The 24,480-nt window shown below is 39.5% G+C and overlaps 1 protein-coding gene across 5 annotated transcripts in view; it reads left to right on the top strand.

The window, feature by feature from the left end:
• LIMS1 (LIM zinc finger domain containing 1) overlaps window positions 1-24,480 on the top strand; it is a 146,630-nt gene that overhangs the window by 62,035 nt on the left and 60,115 nt on the right. The window contains exon 1 of one of the 5 annotated variants that reach the window (XM_038550853.1): window positions 21,645-21,870. The exons of 3 other annotated variants lie outside the window; for them this stretch is intronic. In XM_038550853.1, the coding sequence (XP_038406781.1) occupies window positions 21,764-21,870 (107 nt within the window). In that variant the 5' untranslated portion in view covers window positions 21,645-21,763. Of the gene's footprint in view, window positions 1-21,644; window positions 21,871-24,480 lie in introns of those variants that run through there. One more of the 5 variants, XM_038550854.1, reaches the window with a different exon arrangement.

Here is a 24,480-nt window from a genome sequence, read left to right as displayed (position 1 = left end):
CATTCTTTTGCATGTGGATATAAATTTACCCATTTTGGGATGCCTAGGTGGTTCACGTAGTTGAACATCTGACTCTTGGTTTGGCTCATGATCTCAGGGTCCTGAGGTTGATCCCCACTTGAGAATCTTTCCCTCTCCCTCCCCCAACTGCTCCTCCTACCCCCACCCCACACACGTATGTGCATGCACGCATGCTCTCTTTCTCAAAAGCTTTAAAAAAATTAATTAAAATAAAAAATAAATTTTCCCATTTGTTGAAAAGACTCTCCTTTCACCATTGAATGGTCTTGACACCCTTGTCTAAAATCATTTGACCGTATTTGTGAGGGTTTATTTCTAGGCTCTCCATTCTGTTCCACTGGTCTGTGTATCTATGCCAGTATCACACTATTTTGATACTGGAACTTGTAGTAAGTTTTGAAATCTGGAAGTGTGAGACCAGTTTGTTTCTTTCAAGATTGGTTTGGCTTTTTGAGGTCTCTTGGAATTTCATACAATTTTAGAATGGATATTTCTATTTCTGCATAAAACAATTGAGATTTTGATAAGGATTAAAACCTCACTTTTGAATTCTGTAAAACAAGGGTGATACTTTTGCCCAATGATTTCATTCAAGGCAGAAGTTTCTACCTATAGAAATGTCAAATAGTCCTGGAGGTTTGGGGATGGCTTTAGGCATCCGTGGGTGGTAGGAGGCACATGCTGGAGCAAGGTTAGGAATAAGGAATGATTTCCTGGCATGTGCTTGTAGTGGTGCCTTAAAATATGCTTAAGGAGGGATGCCTTGTTTGCTCAGTGGTTAAGCATCTGCATTCAGCTCAGAGCATGATCCTGGAGTCCCGGGATCAAGCCCCACATTCAGCTCGCTGCATGGAGCCTGCTTCTCCCTTTGCCTGTGCCTCTGCATCTCTCTCTGTCTCTCATGAATACATAAATAAAATATTTTAAAAATACATATCCTTAAGGAGTTGTGTAGGGTATCTTCGCCCTCTGCTGCAAACATACTAAAAACTAATACTCTTTTGACTTTTCTGTGACCCACTAGTTAGTATATTGAGGTCCCACCATTCAGTGACCAACGTTGCTGTAGTGCTTTATTATCTTTTCCAGTTTGTTTTTAATTAATACCCTATTTAATTCTTAATAAAAATGTGAGGGAAGCAAGCATATGCTGTCTTTAATTTATAAGCAAGGAAAGTGAAGGCTTTGCAGAAAACTTGCTGGTGGCCATGTAATAGCTAGAACGACAGAAAAGCCAGAGGGAGGCAGGCCTCAGGAGTCTGCTGCAGCCTTCTTTCTGTGGGGCAGTTGGGCACCATAGGCACAGGGGGCGGAGTTGGGGAATGTGATCACTCCTTGCAGTGATGGCTTTATGGAAGCCATCTAGTGTAACCCACTGGCTTCTTTGGCTGTCCCCTGCTTGTCCTCATGGGCACACAAAAGAGTGCACTGAGTTGGAGGAACAGTAGTTGGGTAAGGGGATTCATGGCAGGAAGGGGATACACAATTGGAAGAAAAAAAATGGCTAGAAATGAGGCCAGACAGGTAAGTACATTGTAAAGTATTATGTTGTTAGAAGGTAAAGGAGAGATAGTAAAGTGTCCCCCAAACTGAAAAGGCACTCTGAGGTCAGAAGAGGAAGCAGGTGACTCTATACAGTTAACAGAGTTTTATTCAGGGTAATTTACTGATAGCAATATTTTCCATAAAGTCCAGAACTTAGTCTACAGATTTTATAGAGCAAGAGAATATGCAGAAGGGCACTGTAGTGAGATCAGAGCGTTTGCCCATACCTCCGAGGACTTGCATGCACCTGATGGATAGCTAACCTTTGCTTAGATCTTGGTGCCATCACCTGTGCATCAGGAATGGGGAAGACTGATATCTCTACCATAGGCCCAAACCAGCCTCCCTTCCCCATCTGGGCCTTGGCAGGCATTTCTAAGGTATGTATGTTAATCTCCAAGGGACCTGGAACATACAGCCACCAAAAGGTCATCAATTGAACATGAACTGATGTCAGAGATGGCATAAGTATTGTCAGTACTCCTACATATGTCTCATATGTTATGCCAAGGTCTTTGAACCATATTTCATATAAAATAGACATCCATTGAAATATTTTAAACAAGGGAGGCTGGGTGGCTCAGTGGTTGAACGTCTGCCTTCAGCTCAGGTCATGATCCTGGGGTCCTCGGATCGAGTTCTGCATAGGGCTACCTGCAGGGAGTCTGCTTCTCTCTCTGCCTATGTCTCTGCCTCTCTCTGTGTCTCTCATGAATAAATAAATAAAATCTTAAAAAAAAAAAAGAAATATTTAAACAGACATAGCATGATCAGAATTGCATTAAAAAAATCTTTGCAGGGAGGAAAAGGAGAAATATTGGTGATAATGTTGATATGTATTCTGTATTTTAACATTTATTATATGCCACTTGTCAACCTTAAAATAGTTATTTCCCTAGCAAAATGTATTTATTCAGGAATAGCAGAGAAGTTGCAGTTCGGGACAGCAAACTCTGGCAAACCACAGGCAGGTCCAAACGGACAACACGAAGGTCACTTTTATTAGGTGTTATCGTGAAATTGGGGAAGATTGTTGTAAACAAAAGTTCACTGGAGAAGAACAAGAGCTAGGGCTATGGAGGTTTCTGGAGCAGGAAGAGATTGTACCTCTTTTTCTTAAAAGTGAGAGAAAATTCCTGTGGGAAAAGGACCCTTTCTTGTCAAGATAAGAATTATCTTCCTTCTTCCTGCTGGCTCTGCTGGCTGTGGCAAGTGGTGCATTGGTGAGAATTCCCCTTTCAGGGCTTCCTGACTATGTTTTCAGTGAGGTTTCTGTTACTCCTTCTCCTACACTTGACCTCCATTAGCCCATGTGATTTTCATAGGAGCTGTGTGAGGTATGTTATAACCATCCCCTTTTTAGAAATAAGGGAAAAATAGCTAGTAAGTAAGTACAAAAGCTGGGATCTGAGTTCAAGTCTGGTTGACTCTGAACCCAGCCTCTTATGGAAGGGAGATAGAGGATGGGGGCTTCAGTTGGGTATGCAGTATGGTGTAGGGAGGGTGTGAGGTACATAAACATCAATGAAGAGAGAAATGGAGATGACATTTCATACATTAAATCAACTGGTTTTGGTGACTGGTTTAGTGAGAAAGAAGTTGCTAAGAATGACTTCAAGATTTTAGCTTGGCAGCCTTTGATCAAGATAAAGGACATGGCGAGCATTGCTGTGCAATATTCAGCTTCCCCACTCTCCCGACTGGTGACAGAAGTTAAGGAAGCATGCCAGTTGTCTGATACCATTACTGTATAAGTAGTGCTTGTATGCAATTAATTTTACACAGGACATGTTTCTATCTAGTTAAGATTCACTGTGATACAGTTTTTAGGTTTATTTCTCTCTAAATATTCAGAAAAGAGATGTTGATCTCTCATAAAATTTGCTATTAATGGTACCAAATTATAAAGTACTAAATTAAGTGAGACTTAATACTATGGACAGAGTTTCTTTTTACTCTGTTCTTTCTGCTTATTCTGGGTTTTCAAGTGTGTCTAGATCTTCATTTACCTATTAAAGGAATTGCCTCTGAAAGCTAGCCCTTTGTATCTGTTTTTGTTAATCTTGACTGTTTAACCTTACTGTCTCTAATGCATATTATGTTGATGCTTTTCTTTTCTTTTTTTTTAAAGATTTTATTTATTTATTCATGATAGTCACACAGAGAGAGACAGAGAGGTAGAGACACAGGCAGAAGGAGAAGCAGGCTCCATGCACCGGGAGCCCGATGTGGGATTCGATCCCGGGTCTCCAGGATCGCGCCCTGGGCCAAAGGCAGGCACCAAACCTCTGCGCCACCCAGGGATCCTGATGCTTTTCTTTTAAACAGTTTATATCCAATAACTCTCATTATTATAATACTCTCTTCTTCTGAGTGTGCTTCCTAGCAAAATGTGTTTTTGTTTTTTGTTTTTTGAGATTTTATTTACTTATGAGAGACAGAGGGGGGTGGGGCAGAGACATAGGCAGAGGGAGAAGCAGGCTCCATGCAGGGAGCCTGACGTGGGACTCGATCCCAGAACTCCAGGATCATGCCCTGGGCCGAAGGCAGCGCTAAACCAGTGAGCCACCCAGGCTGCCCTGTTTTTTTTTTTTTTTTTTTAATTTTTATTTTTCCAGCTTATTGAGCTATAAATGCCACATAACATGTGTAACTTTGAGGAATATGATGTGATGATTTAAGACATGTCTACATTGAGAAACATTTACCATGATAAGGTTAGTTAACACAGCCAGCACCTTACGCAATCACCATTTCGTTGACATCAACAAAATGTATTTTTTAATTGTGATAGTCATCATGCTGTGCATTACATCCCCAAAACTTACTCATCTTATACCTAGTAGTTTACACCCTCCATTTCTTCCACCCCTCAGCCCTTAGCAAGCACCATCCTACTCTCAGTTTCTGTGAGTTCAGTGTTTTTAGATTCCACATATAAGTGAGATTGTACAGTATTTGGTTTTCTCTAATTTATTTTATTTAGCATAATACTCTCAAGGTCCATCATTGTGTTGCAATGTCAGGATTTCCTTCTTTTTTAGGCTGAATAATATTCCATTGCATATGTATGCATACATAGACCACATTTTCTTTATCCATTTGTATCAATCAATCAGTGGACACTTGTTGACACTTGTTTCCATGTGTCAACTACTGTGAATAATGCTGCAGTGAACGAGGGAATGCAGATACCTTTTTGAGGCAGTGATTTCATTTCCTTCAAATATATACCCAGAAGTGGGATTGCTGGATCATATGGTAGTTCTATTTTCAATTTTTTGAGGAACTTCCATACTGTTTTCCACAGTGGCTGCACCAGTTCCCACCAACAGTGCACGAGGGTTTCCTTTTCTCCACATTTTTGTGGACACTTACCTCTTATCTTTTTGATAATAGCTATTCTAACAGCTATGAGGTGGTATTTCCTTGTGATTTTGATCTGCATTTCCCTGATGATTAGTGATATTGAGCATTTTTTCATGAATTCGTTGGCCATTTTTATATCTTTGGATAATCTTTGCAAGGCCTCTGCCTATGTTTTAGTCAGGTTGTTTGTGTTTTGGTCATTGAATTATATGAGTTCCTTATATATTTTGGATATTAGCTCCTGTTAGATACATGGTTTGGAAATATTTTCTTCCATTCTTAGGTTGCCTTTTCATTTTGTTGATTGCTTTTTATGCTATGCAGAGGCCTTTTAGTTTTGATGTAATCCCACTTACTGATTTTTGCTTTTGTTGGTTGTGCTGTTGGTGTCTTATTCAAGAAATCCCTATTAAGACTAATATCAAATTGCTTTCCTGCTACGTTTTCTTCAGGAGTTTTACAGTTTCAGGTCTTACGTGTAAGTTCTTAGTCCATTTCAAATTAATTTTTGTGAGTGGGTAAGATAGGGGTCCAGGGTAATCCTTTTTACCAGCATCATGTTTTATGTCTACTATTTTATTATTTAGAAGTGATAAGATGCTTTTAATGATGGTTATATATCAAATGATGGCTGCTCAGGCTTTCACTAGGGATTACATTCATGTGATATTGTACCTGAGAATTAACAATGCCCCTTTTTAGGGATGCCTGGGTGGCTCAGCGGGTGGGCATCTGCCTTCAGCTCAGAGTGTGATCCTGCGGTCCTGGGATCCAGTCCCACATCAGGCTCCTTGCATGGGGGGGCCTGCATCTCCCTCTCCCTATGTCTGCCTCTCTCTCTCTCTCTGTGTCTCTCATGAATGGATAAATAAAATCTTAAAAAAAAAAAAAAAGCAATGCCCCTTTTTAAACTTACTTTCATTTTCTGAAAATTGTATGCATGTAGTATCTTTAGGAGCCACATGATGGCAGAAAGAGTGCTTTGAAATTTAGGGACTTACATGTACTAAGAGAGTGTCTGCTCTGTATCTTCATCTGTTTTTTATTTTTTTAAAAAAAGAAGAGATATAGAATTTAGTAGAAGAAACCTTCAAATATCTATCACATCTAAAGAAAGAAAGTATTACAAATATAGTTGAAATCTCTTGGTACACTTTCCTATTCTGGTTATCCCCCACCCCTACTTTTCCTCCATGAGGAAACCATTTTCCTAAATTTGTATTACTTCTCTATATATTTTTATACTTTTATTACACACTTATGTATTCTTAATAGTGCATGATATTATTTCTTTTGTTTTGGATTTTATATAGTGTATACTATTTGTGTTACGATGAAACTTAGGGTTTTCACTTAATATTATTGTTTAGATTTATTCATGTGGATTTATTTAACTTTAGTTAATGACTTTTCTTTTGTAGCTACATAGTGTTCCATTGAAGAAAGCACAACTTTTGACATCTTTTTTCTTAAGGATATGCATTTAGAGACAGTATAGTAGAGTGATTATAGACTGGAGAGCTGGGGACCTGGTATCCCCTTTCAGATCCCATTGCTGTCACTAAGTACGGAGCTTGGTTTCTACTTCTGCAAAATAGGGATAGCACTTGTCTCACAGGGTGTTCTGACCATTAAATGAGATAATATGTAGAGCATTAACACCGTAATTATTATTATTATCATCACTACAACAAGATGACAGTAATGTAGAACTAGCATTATTTTGTGCCATTGATTAAATTCTGTTGAAACTGGAAGTCATCCTGAGAGAAGGGGGGAGAATAGTGAAAATGAGGATTTATAGACAGCTGAGGTGGCTTCTTTCAGATGACTTCTGCTTTCTTTAAAGTAGGGGAGGTTATCCACAAGAGTGCTGGGAAAGAGAGTGGGTGGATGATTTGAGAGTGCTGAGAGTTCAAAGTGGTCTTATTTGGGGCATCATCTGGCCTGGGTGCTTGCAAAAGAATTTCCTGTTATGCTTTTCTCTTTTTTTTTTAAGATTTTATTTATTTATTTATTCATGAGAGACACACAGAGAGAGAGAGAGAGAGAGAGAGGCAGAGACATAGGCAGAGAGAGAAGCAGGCTCCATGCAGGGAGCCCAATGTGGGATTCGATCCTGAGCCACCCAGGCATCCCAGTGTATACGCTTTTATTGTTTGTTTTGTTTTTTCTTAGCAACCTTTTCACCTGACAGATCATGAAGGCTCTACCTCCACTCTGGAGTCTTCTCTTCCCTCCTCCCATGGGTATATCTTGCTGCCTACACTGTATTCCACAGCTGGATATCTCCAGGCCTGTAACCCTCTCCATCCACCCTGAATCCAAACCATTTATGGCCTTTTATCACATATCATATAAATTTCCTAGCCTGGCATTGACAGATCTTCAAAATATGGCCCTGCCTTGATGCCTGATCTTTTGCATTCCTCTGTTCCCACTGTGTTTCCACAAAATGAGGCTATTCTTTTGTGGGACAGGTTTCCACCTTTCTATGCCTTTGTTCTTTTTTTTTTCTCTACCTAGAATAATATTCTCTTCTCCTCTCTCCCTGTGCCCTTCTTTTGAAATTGAACATATCCTTTACTGTATTTTGTGTGATGGAGCTATTTAAACATCCCTCACATGTGACATCCTCAGATACCTCATTACAAAAGCACCCAGTAAACCTAGGAATCCTGTCCCAGACTTTCTATTGTCCAGTCATTGCATGTGGGCTGTTTTTATACTGCTGTCAGGGTATCGTGTTCTGACTTCAAGGTATTCATGCTTGATTTCATCCCCATTGGTGGAATTTTGTTTTAAGTTAAAATAATTTTATTATGAAAATTTCCTAATATAAAAATGGAAGAAATGAATCTCCATATACTCATTATCCTGAGATACTTACTATATTACCATATTTGCTTCACATATCCTTGTTGTCTCTCTTTTTAAATTGAGATATAATTGACATACATTAGTTTCAGGTATACAACATAATGATTTGATATTTATATATTGTGAAATGATTACCACAATAAGTCTAAACATCTTTTACGATAGTTACAAAATTTTTTCCTTGTAATGAGAACATTTAAGATCTGCTCTTAGCAACTTTCAGATATACAGTGCAGTATTATTAAGCGTAGACACCATGCTATATGTTACATCCCCATGACTTATTTACAAACTGGAAAATTGTACATTTTGACCACCTTCACCAATTTTGCCTGGCTGCTCCTGCAACTCCTATGTGTGACAAACCACAATCTGTTCTCTGTCTCTGTGAGTCTTTGAATCTTTCTTTCTTTCTTTTTTTTAGATTTTGCATATAAGTGAGATCACACAGTATTTGTCCTTCTCTGTCTCACTTATTTCATTTAGCATAATGACCTCAGGGTCCTTCCATGTAGCTGCAAATGGCAAAAGTTCATTCTTTTTTGTGACTGAATAATATTTCATTGTGTGTCTCTGTATATACACATATGTGTTTGTATCACTTTTTCTCTTTTTAAAGTTTTTAATTTATTTATTAGAGAGCGAGCAAGCACAAGCAAGGGGAGGGGCAGAGAGAGAGGGAGAGACAAACTCCCTCCTGTGCAAGGAGCCTGATGCAGGGCTCAATCCCAGGACCCCAGGATCATGACCTGAGCCAAGGCAGATTCAACCCACTGAGCCATCCATGCGCCCCTATATATCACATTTTCTTTATCCGTTCTCCATCAGTGAACACTTAGGTTGGTTCGATGTCTTGACTATTGTAAATAATGCTTCAGTGAACATGGGGGTGCAGATATCTTCTCAAGTTGGTGTTTATGTTTCTTTCAGATAAGTACCCAGAAGTGGAATTGTTGGATCATATGGTAGTTCTGTTTTTAATTTTTTGAGGAATATATATACTGGGCAGCCCGGGTAGCTCAGCGGTTTAGCACCACCTTCAGTCCAGGGCCTGACCCTGGAGACCTAGGATCGAGTCCCATGCCGGGCTCCCTACATGGAGCCTGTTTCTCCCTCTGCCCATGTCTCTGCTTCTCCCTCTCTCCCCCTCCCCTCATGAATAAATAAATAGAATATTTTTTAAAAAATAAAAAAGAATATACATACTGTTTTCCACAGTGGCTGCACCAATGTACATTCCCACCAACAATGCACAAGGGTTCCCTCTTCTCCACATCCTTGCCAGCATCCTTGTTATTTCTTATCTTTTTATTTAATAGCCATTCTAAGTGGTGTGAGGTGCTATCTCACTGTAGTTCTGATTTGCATTTCCCTGATGATGAGTGATATTGAGCACTGTTGGACCTCTTTATGTCTTCTTTGGAAAAATGTCTAGATCCTCTGTGTATTTTTTAATCAGTTTGTTTGTTTGTTTGTTTGCTATTGAATTGTATGACTTCTTTGTACATTTTGATATTAACCTATATATATGGTTTCCAAATATTTTCTTCCATTTGATAGGTTGCCCTTTCATTTTGTTGATAGTTTTCTTCACTGTGCAGAAGCTTTTAGCTTGATGTAGTCCCACTTGTTTATTTTGGTTTCCCATGCCTTTGGTTTCAAATCAAAAACTCATTGTGAAGATGATGTGAGGGAGCTTACTGCCTGTGTTTTACTTCTAGGAGTTTTTATGGTTTCAGGTCTTATGTTTAAATCTTTAATCCATTTTGAGTTAGTTTTTGTGTTTGGTTTAAGAGAGTGGTCCAGTGCCATTCTTTGCATGTGATGGTTCCATTTTCCCAGCACCATTTACTAAGGAGACTGTTCTTTCCTCATTGTATGTTCTTGGCTCCTTTGTTATAAATTAACCAACTGTAAATTCACAAACTTATTTCTGGGCTCTCTGTTCTGTTCCATTGGACTATGTGTGTGTTTTATGCTGATACTATACTGTTTTGTTTACTGTAGCTTTGTAATATAGTTTGAAATAAGCTTTGTTCTTCTTTCTCAAATTGCTTTGGCTATTGGGGCTATTTTTCTCTCTTAATTTACTGTAGTATTTTAAAGCAAATCCCAGACATTAGGTCATTTCATCCCAATATACCTTAAAATTAGTCTCTGATAACATGGACATTTTCTTATATAAACATATGCTAGGGAGACCTGGGTGGCTCAGTGGTTGGGCGTCAGCCGTTGGCTCAGGGCGTGATCCCGTTGTCCTGGGATCAAGTCCCATATCAGGCTCTTTGTGTGGAGCCTGCTTCTCCCTCTGCCTTTCTCTCTCTCTGTCTGTTGTGAATAAATAAATGAAATCTTAAAAAAACAACAACAAAAAAAACCCACAAAAAAACATGCTATTACTATGTCTAACTGAGTGAGTGATAATTCTTTGGCATCATCCAACACCCATTCCCTGATCAAATTTTTCACCTATCCTAAGAATATTCCTTTACAGTTGGCTTGTTTGAACCAGGATCTAAACAAAGGTCATATTTTAATAATACACTGATTGTTATGTATCTTAAATCACTTTTAATTTAGAGGAAAATCCCTTCCCCATTTTTCTCTCCTGCGATTACTTTTTGGAGGTACCAGCTTTCTTGTCATGTTGAATTGTAGTTTTGAATCTTTAAAATAAACTTTTATTTTGGAATATTGTTAGATTTATGGGAAAGTTGCTGAGATAGAGAGTTCAGAGAATCCTTCCATACCCCTCACCTTGTTTCCTCTTAACGTTTTACATTACTTTCATAACATCCAGTCCAGGATACTACACTGCATTTAGCCTCGGTTGAATTTTAAAATAATTTTTTATGATAAGTTCTCTTCTACTGTTGAGAAAATAGCCATTTGCTAGCTAGGAGGCAATATATTGTAATGGTTAAAAGCTTGATTAAAATGAAGCATAAGGTTTCAAATTCTTAATCATATAAAAAATGTGTGATCTTGGACAGATTACTTATACTGCTACATCAGTTTCATCATCTTTAAAGTAGAAATAATATTACTTTATTTGACCATTGCAAAAAATAAATTTGATAAATGCATGCAGAGTGCTCTGAACAGTTCCTAGCACATGGTAAGCACTCAGTAAACATAGCTTTTGACAAAGGTAGTATTTCGTAAATCATAGTGAATGTCAGAGAAGAAGCTGGCTCCCATGACAGGGGTGGGGGGACCATTTCCTTAGAAATGAGTTCTTTGCTTTGATTTTGTGACAGGGATCTCATTCAGTTTTAGGTATTTCACCTCTATCTTAAGAATTTTTATTCAGTAGAACATATTTCTCTAGTATGTGTAGATCAATCAAATATAGGCTTCAGGAGTTACCTTTTTTCTCTTGACGGGGATTCTTACATCATGATTGGGGAATGAAACTGCATGCTTTTTTCTTTCTTGATTAGTCTCACATAGTGATTGGTTTGTGTTTTAGAATTAACTCCTTTATAAGCTGACTGTGCGGTTTAAACTCTAACATTTGTTTGTGGTGTAAAGTGCTCTCAAAGGAATTGAAATGGGCTTGGTCACATTCTCAGGGCCTCTTCCTGCACCCACACCCTCTGACATCTTTGTGTTATCTTGGTTGCTTCCAAAGCCTCCCCTGTAACAGTGTGCATGGTTTCAGCAGACTTGCTCTGATGGAGGAAACCTGTTTTCATTAGAATCGTTGCTCTTTTTTTCCACAACTCTTGGAAACATTGAGTCATCCCATGTACTCTGCAAGGAAATGAGGTAGCATTGGTAATTTTGACCTGCAGAACTCTTACGGAATCCCGGAATTCAGTTAAATTGAATATTACCAATTTGACTCCTTTCTTTCACTGGCCTTTGCTTCCAGACTGGTGGGAGAAGGTTAGCCAAGGAGGAAGATGTGTAGCAGGGGGAATTGTACAGGAGTACACCACAGGCCTCCTTCCAAGCCCTCAGACTGCCCATTCACAATATTAGTCTAGAGCATAACTAGACTACTCTTCATTTTCAGGGTCGGAAAATGTGGGCTGGCTGTGGTGAGCTTGGCAGTCTCTAGTCTGTGTTTACAGCCTGGGACTTGTCCTCAGGGCTCCTGTGCCTGTCAAGTTCCAGAAGCTTTCTGGGTTAAGTTTTCAGTGTTGAGAGGGAGTTCCAGGTCAGAGTGGACCTATTGATGATGTGTGAGGAGAGTGTTTGGGGTCCTAGAGACAGTGTAGTTAATGGCTAAAACAGGAACATTTGAGTCAGGTAGACCTGACTTGGGATCCACAGATCCACAGTCTCCCTTATTGGCTAGGTTGTTTGGTGAAGACATTTAACTTTTAGCACCTAGTTACCTTATGCGCAATATGGGAAGAATAATGATACACACCTCATATGACCGGGATGAAAATTAAATTAGATGGTATGCATAGTGTGCTTGGTAGGCACCCTGCTGTTGTTAGTAATGACCAACCATATTAGAGAGTCAGGAGACTCTGAACTTTGTACTAACGACAGGCGAACATTTTGTGTCCCAGCTTTTTGTTTTGTAAACACTCTTTAAAAATTATTTTATTAGATTCAAAGTAGGTTTAAACTGCCTGCCTCTCTGTGGACAAGATTAAAGGAACATAAAGCACAGCTCATGCTGTATTTTACCAGGTTAGTGTTGCTATGTCACTAACAACGTGGGAAGTGTTACCAGTGTCCGTGCTTACTGCCTCTCCTGCCCCTTTGTCGGTCTATGATCCTGGCTTCTCTGTTACCTCCAACATTCCTCTCATACCTCTGTAGCTCAGGGTGTTATCTCTTCCCTGGAAACTGCCTCCATGCCCAACCCCACCTGCCCTTTAAAATCCACCCTCCCCACATGCCACCATGAGAGAAATCTTTGTGGACAAATTTGTGGTATTGGTCCCTTGTTTAACAGTACAAGTGGCTTCCCATTGCTCTTCAGTTAAAAATTACAAGGCCCCTTGAAACATGCCACTGCCTGTCTCATCTCACCTGCCAGCGCTTCCCCTTCACCACACAATCAGATTTCATATCCTCCTGCCCCTAGGTCGTTGTACCAAATGGTCCTGTTTCCACAAATGCTCACCACCCCTTAGGACTCTTTAGCCTTTAGTGACTTTTCATCTTTTAGGTTTTGCAGTATCAGAGCTAATGTTTCCATTTCAGGAAACATTTCTCTGCCATCCCCCCCTGCTCCTTATTGTAAGCATTCTCATGGCAGCCTATTCTGTCATTTGATGTGTTTTTAAATATATGTTTGTGTGATTATATGGTTAGCACTAGTACCACCAGAAGCCTGCAGGCCCCGCAAGAACTTAGAGCAGAACTTGCCACATGTTAAGTGTGCACTAAACATGTATGAGTACAATGATGGGCATGGGGCGGTCACAGCATAATCTTCTATACGCTTTTACCGATCCCTGCCCATCAGGCCTGTTGTAATGTCTGTATCTGTCCCCCTTCTCTTTCTCATGAGATCCTCAGGTGGACCCTTATCTTACACTTGGGCTAAAAAACCCTCTGCACATGACTTTCCATTTTTTTTCAGGCCACCTTGAAAACTGTGATCCTGCCTTAGAAGGTCTGCTGCTCCTATTATCCCTTTGACAGATCTCTCTTAGTCATATGGGAGGATGTCTCCTCCACCTGGAGTGCCCTCTACTTCCCTCTCCCCCAAACCCTTTCCTGTACTGCAGCTCTCGCTCAAATCCAACCGACTCCGGGGGACGCATTAGTATTTGGTTATATATACTGAGATTTATGAGGTGTTCTTTCTCCCTGATTTGATTACGAACCCCTAGGAAGATTGAATAGTGTATCTTCATTTAATTTTTGTTCTCTTCATTATTTTAAGCATTTTAAATTTTGGTTCCTTATTATAGAACTATATTTGTACATTGTAGAAGACTTAGAAAACATAGATAATCCATAAAAGAATAATTTCTAATCTTTTCAGATCCTACCAACCAGAGATATTTTGGTATATACTTTTCCAGACTCTGTGGTGTGTGTATGTGTAGATGTGCACACATATGTGGTGTACACATATGTGGTCTTTTTGTACAAAATGGAAAGAGTATGCAGTACCTTGTAGCCTTTTTCCACACAGCACTATATCATGAATAATAATTACCATTGATCATTCTAGAACAGTAAAACCGTACAGGAAATATTGCCCTTATTGAAATAATTATGTCTTTAGAGCATTCTTAAAAATCCTATTTTTATCATGGAATTGAACTTTTATCTGAGGTAAAAAAATAACAGTGAAAAGATGATGCTGACATTAGAAATGAGGCGACACAAACATTTTCTTTATGTTGTTGCCTTTAAGATGAGACATACAGAACCTAGAAATATTTTGAGAACTTTGTGAAAATAGTTTTGCTGTGAAAGTTGATGTATTGACATTGCTGCCTGTAGTAATGAGTCCTATATTGGGGTAAGGCAGGTATTGTGGTTTAGTCTTTAAAACACACCTGAAATCCCAGGGCAGGGAGCACAACCGTGTTTGTTCTTCCGGGGCTTCAGAAGACCACAGTGCTGGCTTGTGACTTTGCCTGCCTTAGAATATGGAAATAACTGTTTCTTTGGTCCTCCCATACATAATTACTTCACCTATTAGATTTTTTCAAATGAGAGTTTAGTTTAGAAATATGCTCAGCAGATATCAACGCGCTATGAAGTACACGGGTAGAGAGAGTAGAAATGATATAGCAATGTTAAAAAAATTGTATCAAAACATATATAAGTTGAATTATGTGAAAATCTGGATAATCAGAAAAGCTCTCTTTCGTTGAAATATTACCAGTAGAATTTTTTTTAAAAACAAGTTTCATTGGAGAATTAAAAATTATTCTGTTTACAAAAGTTTAATCTTGTATTCCGTTTTCCAAAAACACGTTTAGGGCATCAAATGAGGTATGTTACAGTTTACTTTGTGGAAGAAAAGTGCAACCCTCCTCAAACATCTACTTCCTATTCCTTCCCTATGATTTCAGGGCTCTGTTGAGGAAGATTCTCTGTTTTTGCTGCAAGTGTTGAGGCTGGGATGATCAGGATGCCTTCTCATGGTATTTAATATCCTCATTAGATCTTGTCTTTGGAGCAGCTCTTTTGACCGAAACAGAAAGTGAACAGGACAGCAACAATCAAGAAAAATTCAAAGATGCTCAGTGTCTTTCTCCTCTGTTCCTGCCTCTACACTCTGTGAAGACCTGGCATATGTTAGGCTCCAAACAATGTTTGTTGAAGAGCTGATGTATAAATCCTAACCTTGTGTTCCTAATTTACTCAGGAATGGGATTTCTCACTAACACAGTGATTGGGGTAAAGTGTACTGTTAGAACTTCATCAACATTGGCACATCATGTTACACAGGTCCTTTCTTAAAATCAAGTTGGTTTTTTTTAAAGATTTTATTTATTCATGAGAGACACAGAAAGAGGCAGAGACACAAGCAGAGGGAGGAGAAGCAGACTTCCTGTGGGGAGCCCGATGCGGGAACTTGATCCCAGGACCCCAGGATCATGACCTGAGCTATGAGGTCATGCTCAACCACTGAGCCACCCAGGTGCCCCAAAGTCAAGTCATTTTAATCTAGGGAAAAGACCACTGGTATCATCTGGTTCAGTTGCTTCTGTCTCTAAATGGAAGAATTGAGGACTTTGATAGTGAAATGACTTCCTGTGTGCTTATATGCCAAACACAGAAAGTAAGCTGCCAAACATGGAATGTCTTCTGATTTCCTTGTATCCTTATACCAACTTCCCTTGTGCTCAGCCTTCTAAAAATGTGGATGGGATAGGTTACTTGAAATTTTATTTCAAATTCCTTTGAAATATGCTAGGAAAACTTGCCATATCTTGACAGCATCTTCTGAGAACATTAATTGTCTAGCAAAATACTATAGATGACCTCAGACTGCTGGTTGTGAGAGAAACTTCAGTCTGTCTCTGACTCAGAATGATACAGTGAGCTTCTCATAAGCTTCTGATGACAGGTCAGCCTGTCCACTCAGGTGTGTCCATCTTGAGTGAGTTACAGAAAAGCTAATTAAAGAAAAAGTTCAGAGGGACTTGTAGACAGTTGGCAGTGTCATCTATTTATGAATGGGACTGTATTTTTTGGTGATTTTTTTTCTGACTGTGGGCTTCTTTTTTTTTTTTTTTTTTTTTTAGTTTATTCTGTCTTATATTTTTTTGCTCTGGTTAATTTGAACTTGAACCTGCTTACGATGGCATATTGGAATTTGAACTCTTCTGTGGCAGGTCTTTTGTCAGCACGGGTCCTTCCTTCCTATTCATGGCCCAGAACACTCTTGAGAGGTCTCTTTTAGGGAGATAGCATGGCCGATAAACAAATGTTTAGGAGATGAGTATGTTAGACATAGTGAGAAAGGATGATATTCTTGCTTTACTAGAGAGTGTTTGCTTTCCCCTGTAAATGATTATTCATGAGATAAAATTTAAACTAAAAAAGGATTCATTAAGTTTAAAGTTAATTGCAAGACATAAAATTCTTCTCTACTATATGTCACACAAGGAAATGAATGGCCTGGAAATGTACAACTGTTTGACCACTTTACAGGCTCTTGGTAGCTAGTACAAAAGGTACTGCTAATGAGGCCCAGTTAACTCTAACAGAAAAGCCAGTTTGCCACTGGCTTGACAGTTTAGTAATACTAATGATCAGTTTTAGAGGTTTGATGTTTAACTAGATTTCTTTACCTTCTCATGCCTGAAGGAGTACTTGGATCAAGTACATGAAAAACTGTCATAATGTCATAACAGTACACTTTTTATGATGAATATGGAGTCATATACAGTATTGTTGAGTCATTATCGTGTATGCCCAAAAATAATATAATTGTATGTTAATTATACTTCAACCTAAAAAAACAGATATACTCAGAAATCTAGGTTTATTTTTTTTCTTATCCCAAATGGAAAGTGTTTATATTGTGGGAGGTACTGTTCAACTCTACAAATATGAAAAGCTTCTGAGTTTTACAGTCTCACCAAGAATGTAAATTTTGTAAAACTATGGAGTAGATGTGCCTTCTAAAAACCTCATTTAGGGGCACCTGGGTGGCTCAGTCGATTAAGCCTCTGCCTTGGGCTCAGGTCATGATTTCAGGGTCCTGGGATTGAGCCCTCTGTTGGGCTCCCTGCTCTGTGGGAGTCTGCTCCTCTGTTTCCCTCTGCCCCTCCCTCCTCCTTATTCGCTCAGTCTCTCTCTCTCTCTCTCTCTCTCTCTCTCTCAAATAAATAAAATCTTAAAAAATCTCATTTAGGTAATATTGAGTGTTAAATGCAAAAAAAAAAAAATCTGGAGCTTTAATCTCACAGGTAATGCTAAGTGATTAGGATCTCAAAATCAATTGGTTGAACCACTAAACCAAAGAACTTATTTAACAAATACCTACCGTGTATCTGGCCTTCTGGACACAGTTATCAATTAGATGTATTGCTACCGTCACAAACCTGTTATCCTAAGGGGAGAGGTGGATGGAGAAACAATCTATCATGGAGCTGTGAGAGTATGACAGAAGGAAGCAAGCACAGTTGCTAGGGGAAGGCACTCTGGGAGCAACAGAAAGGGAACTGTGAGTGCTTAGAGTCTAGAAATGTTTCTTGTAAGAGTTCATCCTTATACTGAGTCCTGGTGGGATGATTAGGAGTTGGTCCATCTTCTAGTCTTAGGAAACCATGTGTGGAAAGGCCAGAAGGTGAGAGGAAGTGAAGCCTGTCCTGGGAAGCACCTGGAGTTCAGTGCAGATGTGGAGATGGTGCAGGCTCAGCTGGGCTCAGTTTGCACCCCATGGCAATGAGCCATTCAAAAGTTTTTCAGCAGGATCAGTACATGATCAATTTTTTTAAATTTATTTTTATTTATTTATGATAGAGAGAGAGAGAGAGACAGAGGCAGAGGCAGAGACACAGGCAGGGGAGAGGGAGAAGCAGGCTCCATGCCGGGAGCCCGATGCGGGACTCGATCCCAGGACTCCAGGATCGCGCCCTGGGCCAAAGGCAGGCGCAAAACCGCTGAGCCACCCAGGGATCCCCTGATCAGTTTATATTTTAAAAGAGCACTTTGAAATTTGGAGGATAGATTAGAAGAGGGTAAGATCAGTGGCAGAATGATTAGTTAGAAGAAATGTAGAAGAGACAAACAGTGTCTAGCCCATTACAGAACACTGAATAAATATATATTAAAGGAACAAATTAGATCCACAGTCCTATTTTCTGTGATGCTACAGGTTTTCAGAGAAGGGGGAAGATCAGTGCAAATCAGAAGATCCAAGGTAGGGCAGCCCAGGTGGCTCAGCGGTTTAGCGCCTGCCTTCGGCCCAGGGTGTGATCCTGGAGACCCGGGATTGAGTCCCACATCAGGCTTCCTGCATGGAGCCTGTTTCTCCCTCTGCCTGTGTCTCTGCCTCTCTCTCTCTCTCTCTCTCTCTCTCTCTCTCTCTCTGTATCTCATGAATAAATAAATAAAATCTTAAAAAAAAAAAAGACCCAAGGTAAAGTCCATCTGTTGGCTTCTGAAGAAACTATCAGTTCCCTGAAATGATGATAAAAATGTGCTCACATGCATTTTCTGAGAGTCATTTACTTTCATCAGATCTATAAAAGGTCTCTGACCCTCTGAAAGGTGAAAACCCACTGGGTTAGATTAGCCTGGCAGAACAGGACTTGTGTGATGCTCCGAAGAACTTGTATTGAGTCATCTCAATCAAGAGCTTAAACCTGTAGAAGAAATTATCAGCTATTCTGATGATGTTAAGCTGGAACAGGTATCTAATTATGTCAAAGTACAGGTTCAAAGAGAACCCAACAGTTTGGATAGAAGTGAATAAAAAGTTGTAATTAGGTTCAGAGAATCCCAGGCAAATGATACTATATAGGAGTGAGCCCCTGTGGAGAAAGATAGTAGGGAATTCCACATTGAATGGGAGGCTAGCTTGGCCTTCAGCCTTCAGACATGCTTGGAGTGCGAACCTGAAATGTTTCCCTGTATAGGGGCCCACGGAAGAGGCACTTGCATAGGCTTCCCTCTGTACTGTAAACAGAAGGCATAATTGATAGCTCTGTTTCTATGGAAAAGTATGAAAGTAAAAAAAAAAAAAAAAAAATGACAAGAGATTGCCGGTCACCACCCTGTTGTTCCAAGGGTGTGCTCTCCCTCCCTTGGTGCTGAAGTTCAGGAACACTGCTGTGAGGAGAGGAGTTGGTAATCTGGCTGGTCAGTCAGTGGTGTGTTTTGTGGCATTTGTGAATTTCCCTTTAGAAATTGTGCAGGTACCCAGCTGTGTGGCTGTGTATCCTTCCCCTCATTCTACTTACAGCTCAGTAAAATCCCAGCACATCTGAGGGAGTGCTGGGGACAAAGAGGAAGCCTCCTCAGTGAAAAGACAAAGTAAGAAAAGCTTTGCACTGGCCCAGAATTTAGTTTTACTCATTGTGGCAATTTTGTTAGACCCCCATAAGCATTGATTTGCTCAGGTTCCCATTTGTCATTACAGCCATTTTAAAAATCAGAGGGTGGGCAGCCCAGGTGGCCCAGTGGTTTAGCACCGTCATCAGCCCAGGGCGTGATCCTGGAGCCCTGGGATTGAGTCCCACTTCGGGCTCCCTGCGTTGGAGCCTGCTTCTCCCTCTGCCTGTGTCTCTGCCTCTCTCTCTGCATGTGTCTCTCATGAATAAATAAATAAAATCTTTAAAAAAAAAAAAAGTCAGAGGGTAAGAATTGTTTCAGTGTGTTTGTTATATAGCTCGGGAACTTTTTTTTTTTTTTTCTGGTCACATCCTTTTAACCTTAGACTCATCAAATACAGGATTCATCCTACACAGCGAGGTGTTTCCTGTCTTGTTAACCTTTAGTAGTTGCCAAGCATGTTTTCCTTGTCAGCATGCTGCATTACTTCTTTTAAAGCTCTATTAAAAATCAGCATCTCTTATTTTTATCTTTTATAGAACCGAATACTGTGTAATGTTGGGGTTTCTTGAAACTAATATTACACTGTATTCTAAGTAGAATTTAAATAAAAGCCTGAAAAGGGAAAAAAATACTGTTGAGGTCTCTGTGTTTGTAGTAAATACAAAATTAATTTGTGTTTTATTCATTGGGCATCTATTCTGTCCTGATGCCTTGAGTGAAAAAGAAACTGAAGATTGGTGGTTGTTGCTCTTTATTTGTCATTCACACGTATCTTGACAAGAATGTGAGAATTAGACACTTTAGGAATCCTAATTTTATATGTTTCTGTTACTGTAAACTTTAAGTTTTTCTGTACTTTAGGTCTCAGTGGGATCCTAGAGTTTCATACAAAAGGCATATGCAGATCTTCTATATTCAAAGTTCAGAGCAGAACTTTATAAACAGAAAGGCTTTCTTCTGCTCTTGTCCCCAAGCTCCCCAGAAGCCTCCAGTATTACCCTTTTTATGTGTGTGTGTCCTTCCAGAAAGACAAAGAGGTAAATTTGTCACTTGATTTTTTTATGTGTTTCATGACTATTTAAATCTAGTATTATAATTAGTAATTTTTTCCTTGCATCTTTAAAAACATATGTTACATTTTGATGGCAGCTGTAAGAATCTATCTGTTCTTTCATTGAGGTGGTGGAACTGGGGTGATGAATAGTAGCCCTGAGGGGTGCTAGCATGTCCTGAGTAGAAGAAGTAAGGTATAGACCCCTCCCCCCTTTCCTTGTGGGTACCTTAATCTTTGTAGAGATACTGTTGGGGGAATATGTTAACGCTTTAACCCATGGTGCAAAAGGAAGTTTCAGAGACATCTTCCTGTGCTCTTATTAAGGGCATTCTAGAAGGGAAAGAAACTGATACAGATTACTCAAAGAGAAATTATTGGAACCATGAAGTCAGATGATTAGCTAAGAACTTGCCAAGAATCTAGCCTGTGTCTGTGAGATGGTGATTTGTATTGAGAATCAGAAACGGAGGCTAGAATCCTGCATGCTGTTGCACTGATGTTGTCATTTGAAGCCTTTAACGATAAAGGACTTGCTCCATGTTATCTGTCCTCCATTATCTGCAGACCCCTCTTGCAAAAGCACTCACACTCCATACACACCAAAACAAATCTCCTTTGTAACTTCATCACCATCTAGGATCAGATATGCCACTAACTACAAGGGCTGCACAGGCACCCAGAACACCTTTAGGCAGACAGTGTGGCTTCTGAGGTGCACATTTGATGAGAGGGAATTTTTAGAGTAGGTAGTTACATTTAGAAAATCATTGAATGGAAATTGAAGGAAGAAACCACTTTCAGTTCCTTTCAGTTATGAATTTTTGAATAATATTTAGGGGAAAAGAAAAGACATTTCCTTCCTTTCTAAAGAGGATTTTAAGTAGAGAGGGGAGAGAGAGGAATTGCACTGCTTCCCTCAGTCCCTCAGTACAATTTTTTTTTTTTTTTTTGAAGGAAAATATCCCGAAGAGCTCATGATGACCAGGCACTTCTTTAAACTGACAGCTGCTTGTGGAGTGTTATTGGATTTCCTGGCAAATAAAATAGGGCAGGACCCTTCTTTAGTCATTACCTTACTGGAGCTTTTTAGCCCAATTTTAATTCAGAGCGATGCTGGAAAAATTTATAAGGGAATTGGTGTGATTGGATTGTTCATAACAATTAAACTTTGCTTATTAGTAAACATGTGAGCAACTCAGGTCACTGACTCCCCCACCCCCTCCAAGGTGCAAGGCCCTGAGATAAGGCGGGCCAGGCCTCGCTGAGGAGGGTGTGTACCAACAGAGAAACAGGAAGCTGTGCTTAGCCAGGCTTGCCTGGAGGTTTCCAACTCTGGTCAGGTGTGCTGAGGTCCCGGCAAGAGTCACGCTCTTTCTGAGCTCTGGCAGCCACTCTGCTCAGCATAAATGCATCCAATTGTCAGTTAACTGATGTGTAGGGAGAAGTATGACTGCATTACAGCTTAAAGAGCTGTCACACTCAGGTCTCTACCGGAGAAGACGAGATCGCCCCGATAGTGTGAGACTAAATGGGTTACCGGAGGAAGAGCTAAGGTGAGTGCAAAGTCATGGTTGGCTGGAGGTCAAGGCACCTAGTGATTGCGGTGAGATCCGTGCCTAAATGGATGCAGCAGTAGGGAATACACATTGAAGAGAGGTTCCATTGGAACCTCTCAGTCTGTAATTAAAGACTGAACACAATCCCAAGATTGTGCTGGATTGGAACTGTGCAAAACTAGAACTCATTTTCCATTTCTTTACAAATCCTGTGAGTTGTTTTAGCTATTCTCCAAACCTGCAGTGCTGTTATGTCTTTAAAAATTATACAATCATCAAAGTAATATTTAAAATTGGAAACAATTAATTCCCCCTCCCCTTAGTTTAAAGATAGATTACTTTGTTTTATTAGAACATAGTTTCTGTGTGGAATTTTTCTTTGAATTTTGGGTGGGGGTTGGGGATGTTCAAAGAGGATTCTTTGTTATTGAAATAGATTCAGCAAAGGAATGCAGAAACCAGTGAATGTAACCTAGGAAGGAAGGACATCAAAAATCTGGAGAGCATTTTAACTAAAAGGTTAGGGGGGATTTTTTTGTTTGTTTTCAAAGTTAATTTGCCTCCAACAACACAGTTTTAGTTTTGTTACAGCTACTGAGAATTGGTTTTGGATTTTTAGGTTCTAAAATGTCCCTGCAACATTAACCTATATGTTAAAATACTATGTTAACTGTGAAGGGTTTAGATTTTCTGTTTCTGAGATGAAGTGTTCCTGTTTTACTGCTGACAGGAGGCTGCAGTAAAGAGAGACTTCCTTTTCTTTTTATTACATTTACTGTATAGTACTTAAATTTGTTTATGGACTCGTGGTTTAAGTATTTGAATATTTCAATTAGACGGTGGGAGAAATACTTACATGCTGTGTACTATTTCTTTTTTGTTTCTATAACTTCATTTTTAGAATTTGCTTTAAATTCAGTATTGAAATTTGATAGGGAAAAATTGTCAAGGAAGCCTTTTTAAACTTCTGTTACCTTGTATTTATTTGCCTTGCAGCAAGCTATATATACTACAAGAGCTGTAGTTTGGGAGTGAAACATTTACTTGAAAATTATCAACTCTTTAATTACCTTTTGTTGGGTTTTTAAAATATTTTTTTATTTATTTTTTAAGATTTTTATTTATTTATTCATGAGAGACACAGAAAGAGAGAGGCAGAGACACAGACAGAGGGAGAAGCAGGCTCCATGCAGGGAGCGGGACGTGGGACTTGATCCGGGGTCCCCAGGATCAGGCCCTGGGCTGAAGGCGGTGCTAAACCACTGAGCCACCCGGGCTGCCCAATGTTTTATTTTTTATGTGAGAGAGAGAGAGAGCGCACAGGCAGAAGGGGAGAGAGAGAAGCAGACTCCCCGCTGAGCAGGGAGTGCACCTGGGGCTGGATCCCAGGACCCCAGGATCATGACCTGAGCTGAATGTAGACGCTGAACTGCCTGAGCCACCCAGGCGCCCCTCTGTCATTACTCTTTGAAGAGAATAGTAACATTAAAGGACTGTGATCGGTACTAACATTATTAGAATTTATTCCTTACTGTATCAGGTGTCTCTTAGGGACATTTAATGTATTAACTTTGAATTGATTGGATTAGACAAAATTTAAAGCCTTCAGAGTTTCAATTGTTACAGATTATATGAGGTTTAGTGAAAATATTGAGCTCTCTTTTGCAAACCAGATAGGCTGTTGGAAGTGGCCTCTAAAGTCAACATTTAGTTTAGACTCCAGTCTACTCTTGATCCAAGAGTGAAAAGTTACCAGAAACAGTTTTAATTTCACATTTGGGGTCCTAAAGAATTCCCTTTAAAAAAAAATTAAGATATGTAAAACAATATTTGAGACTAATCATATTTTACTTCTTTTCAGACAGTAACAAAAGTACCATGAATAAAATTGCCTATATGCCCAAGGAGGTAGTTATTCACATAATTATAATGACCTTCGAAACAACTAGATATTTTTCGTCTGTCTTGACTTTGAATCAAAGGAGGAAGAATAATTCTTAAGAAGTATTGCTTGTTCCACTGAGTTAAGGGGAAATATTTTTCACCCAGTCTGGTGATGTAGTTCCCTGGACTTATGTTTCTGCCATTTCTCTAGCTTCTAAGCAGAGAGAATGACCATTATTTGGAGTGCAGTGCTTAGCTAGGAAAAACAGGCAATTGTCTCTTTGTGGACTTTATATCAATTTGGAGAATCGGTTTTTTTTTTTTTTTTTTTTTTTTTTCTAATTTTACAGGAAGCCTATGTTTAGTATTAAATCAGGTTTCTTAGCTAATAAGAATCAGGGAGGGTAGGCACACCCATTTCAGCACCACTGGTTTGGACAAGTTATGTAATGTTGAACCTCAGTTTGTTCTTTAGAATGAGGATAAAAATATAACTGCCGTTATTCAGCAACGTTTTCTAGCTCAAAATCCTTACTCCCAACCTACTGAGGCAGGGGTATTATTATCTTGTGTGAAGTACTGTAGGGTTAATGGCTTTCATGCATTATTCAACTAATTTTTATTGGGTGCCTACCCTGTGCTAAACAAAGAGCGGTGATGGATTGGACACAGTTCTTCCCCTCAAGGCACACCACAGTTTTGGCACATGGACTGACCAACAGG

The sequence above is a fragment of the Canis lupus genome, chromosome 10, assembly GCF_011100685.1.
Source record: "Canis lupus familiaris isolate Mischka breed German Shepherd chromosome 10, alternate assembly UU_Cfam_GSD_1.0, whole genome shotgun sequence".
NCBI classification, from domain to species: domain Eukaryota; kingdom Metazoa; phylum Chordata; class Mammalia; order Carnivora; family Canidae; genus Canis; species Canis lupus.
The sequence above is the reverse complement of the archived record's forward strand: the minus strand, read 5'-3'. Positions and strand labels throughout refer to the sequence as shown.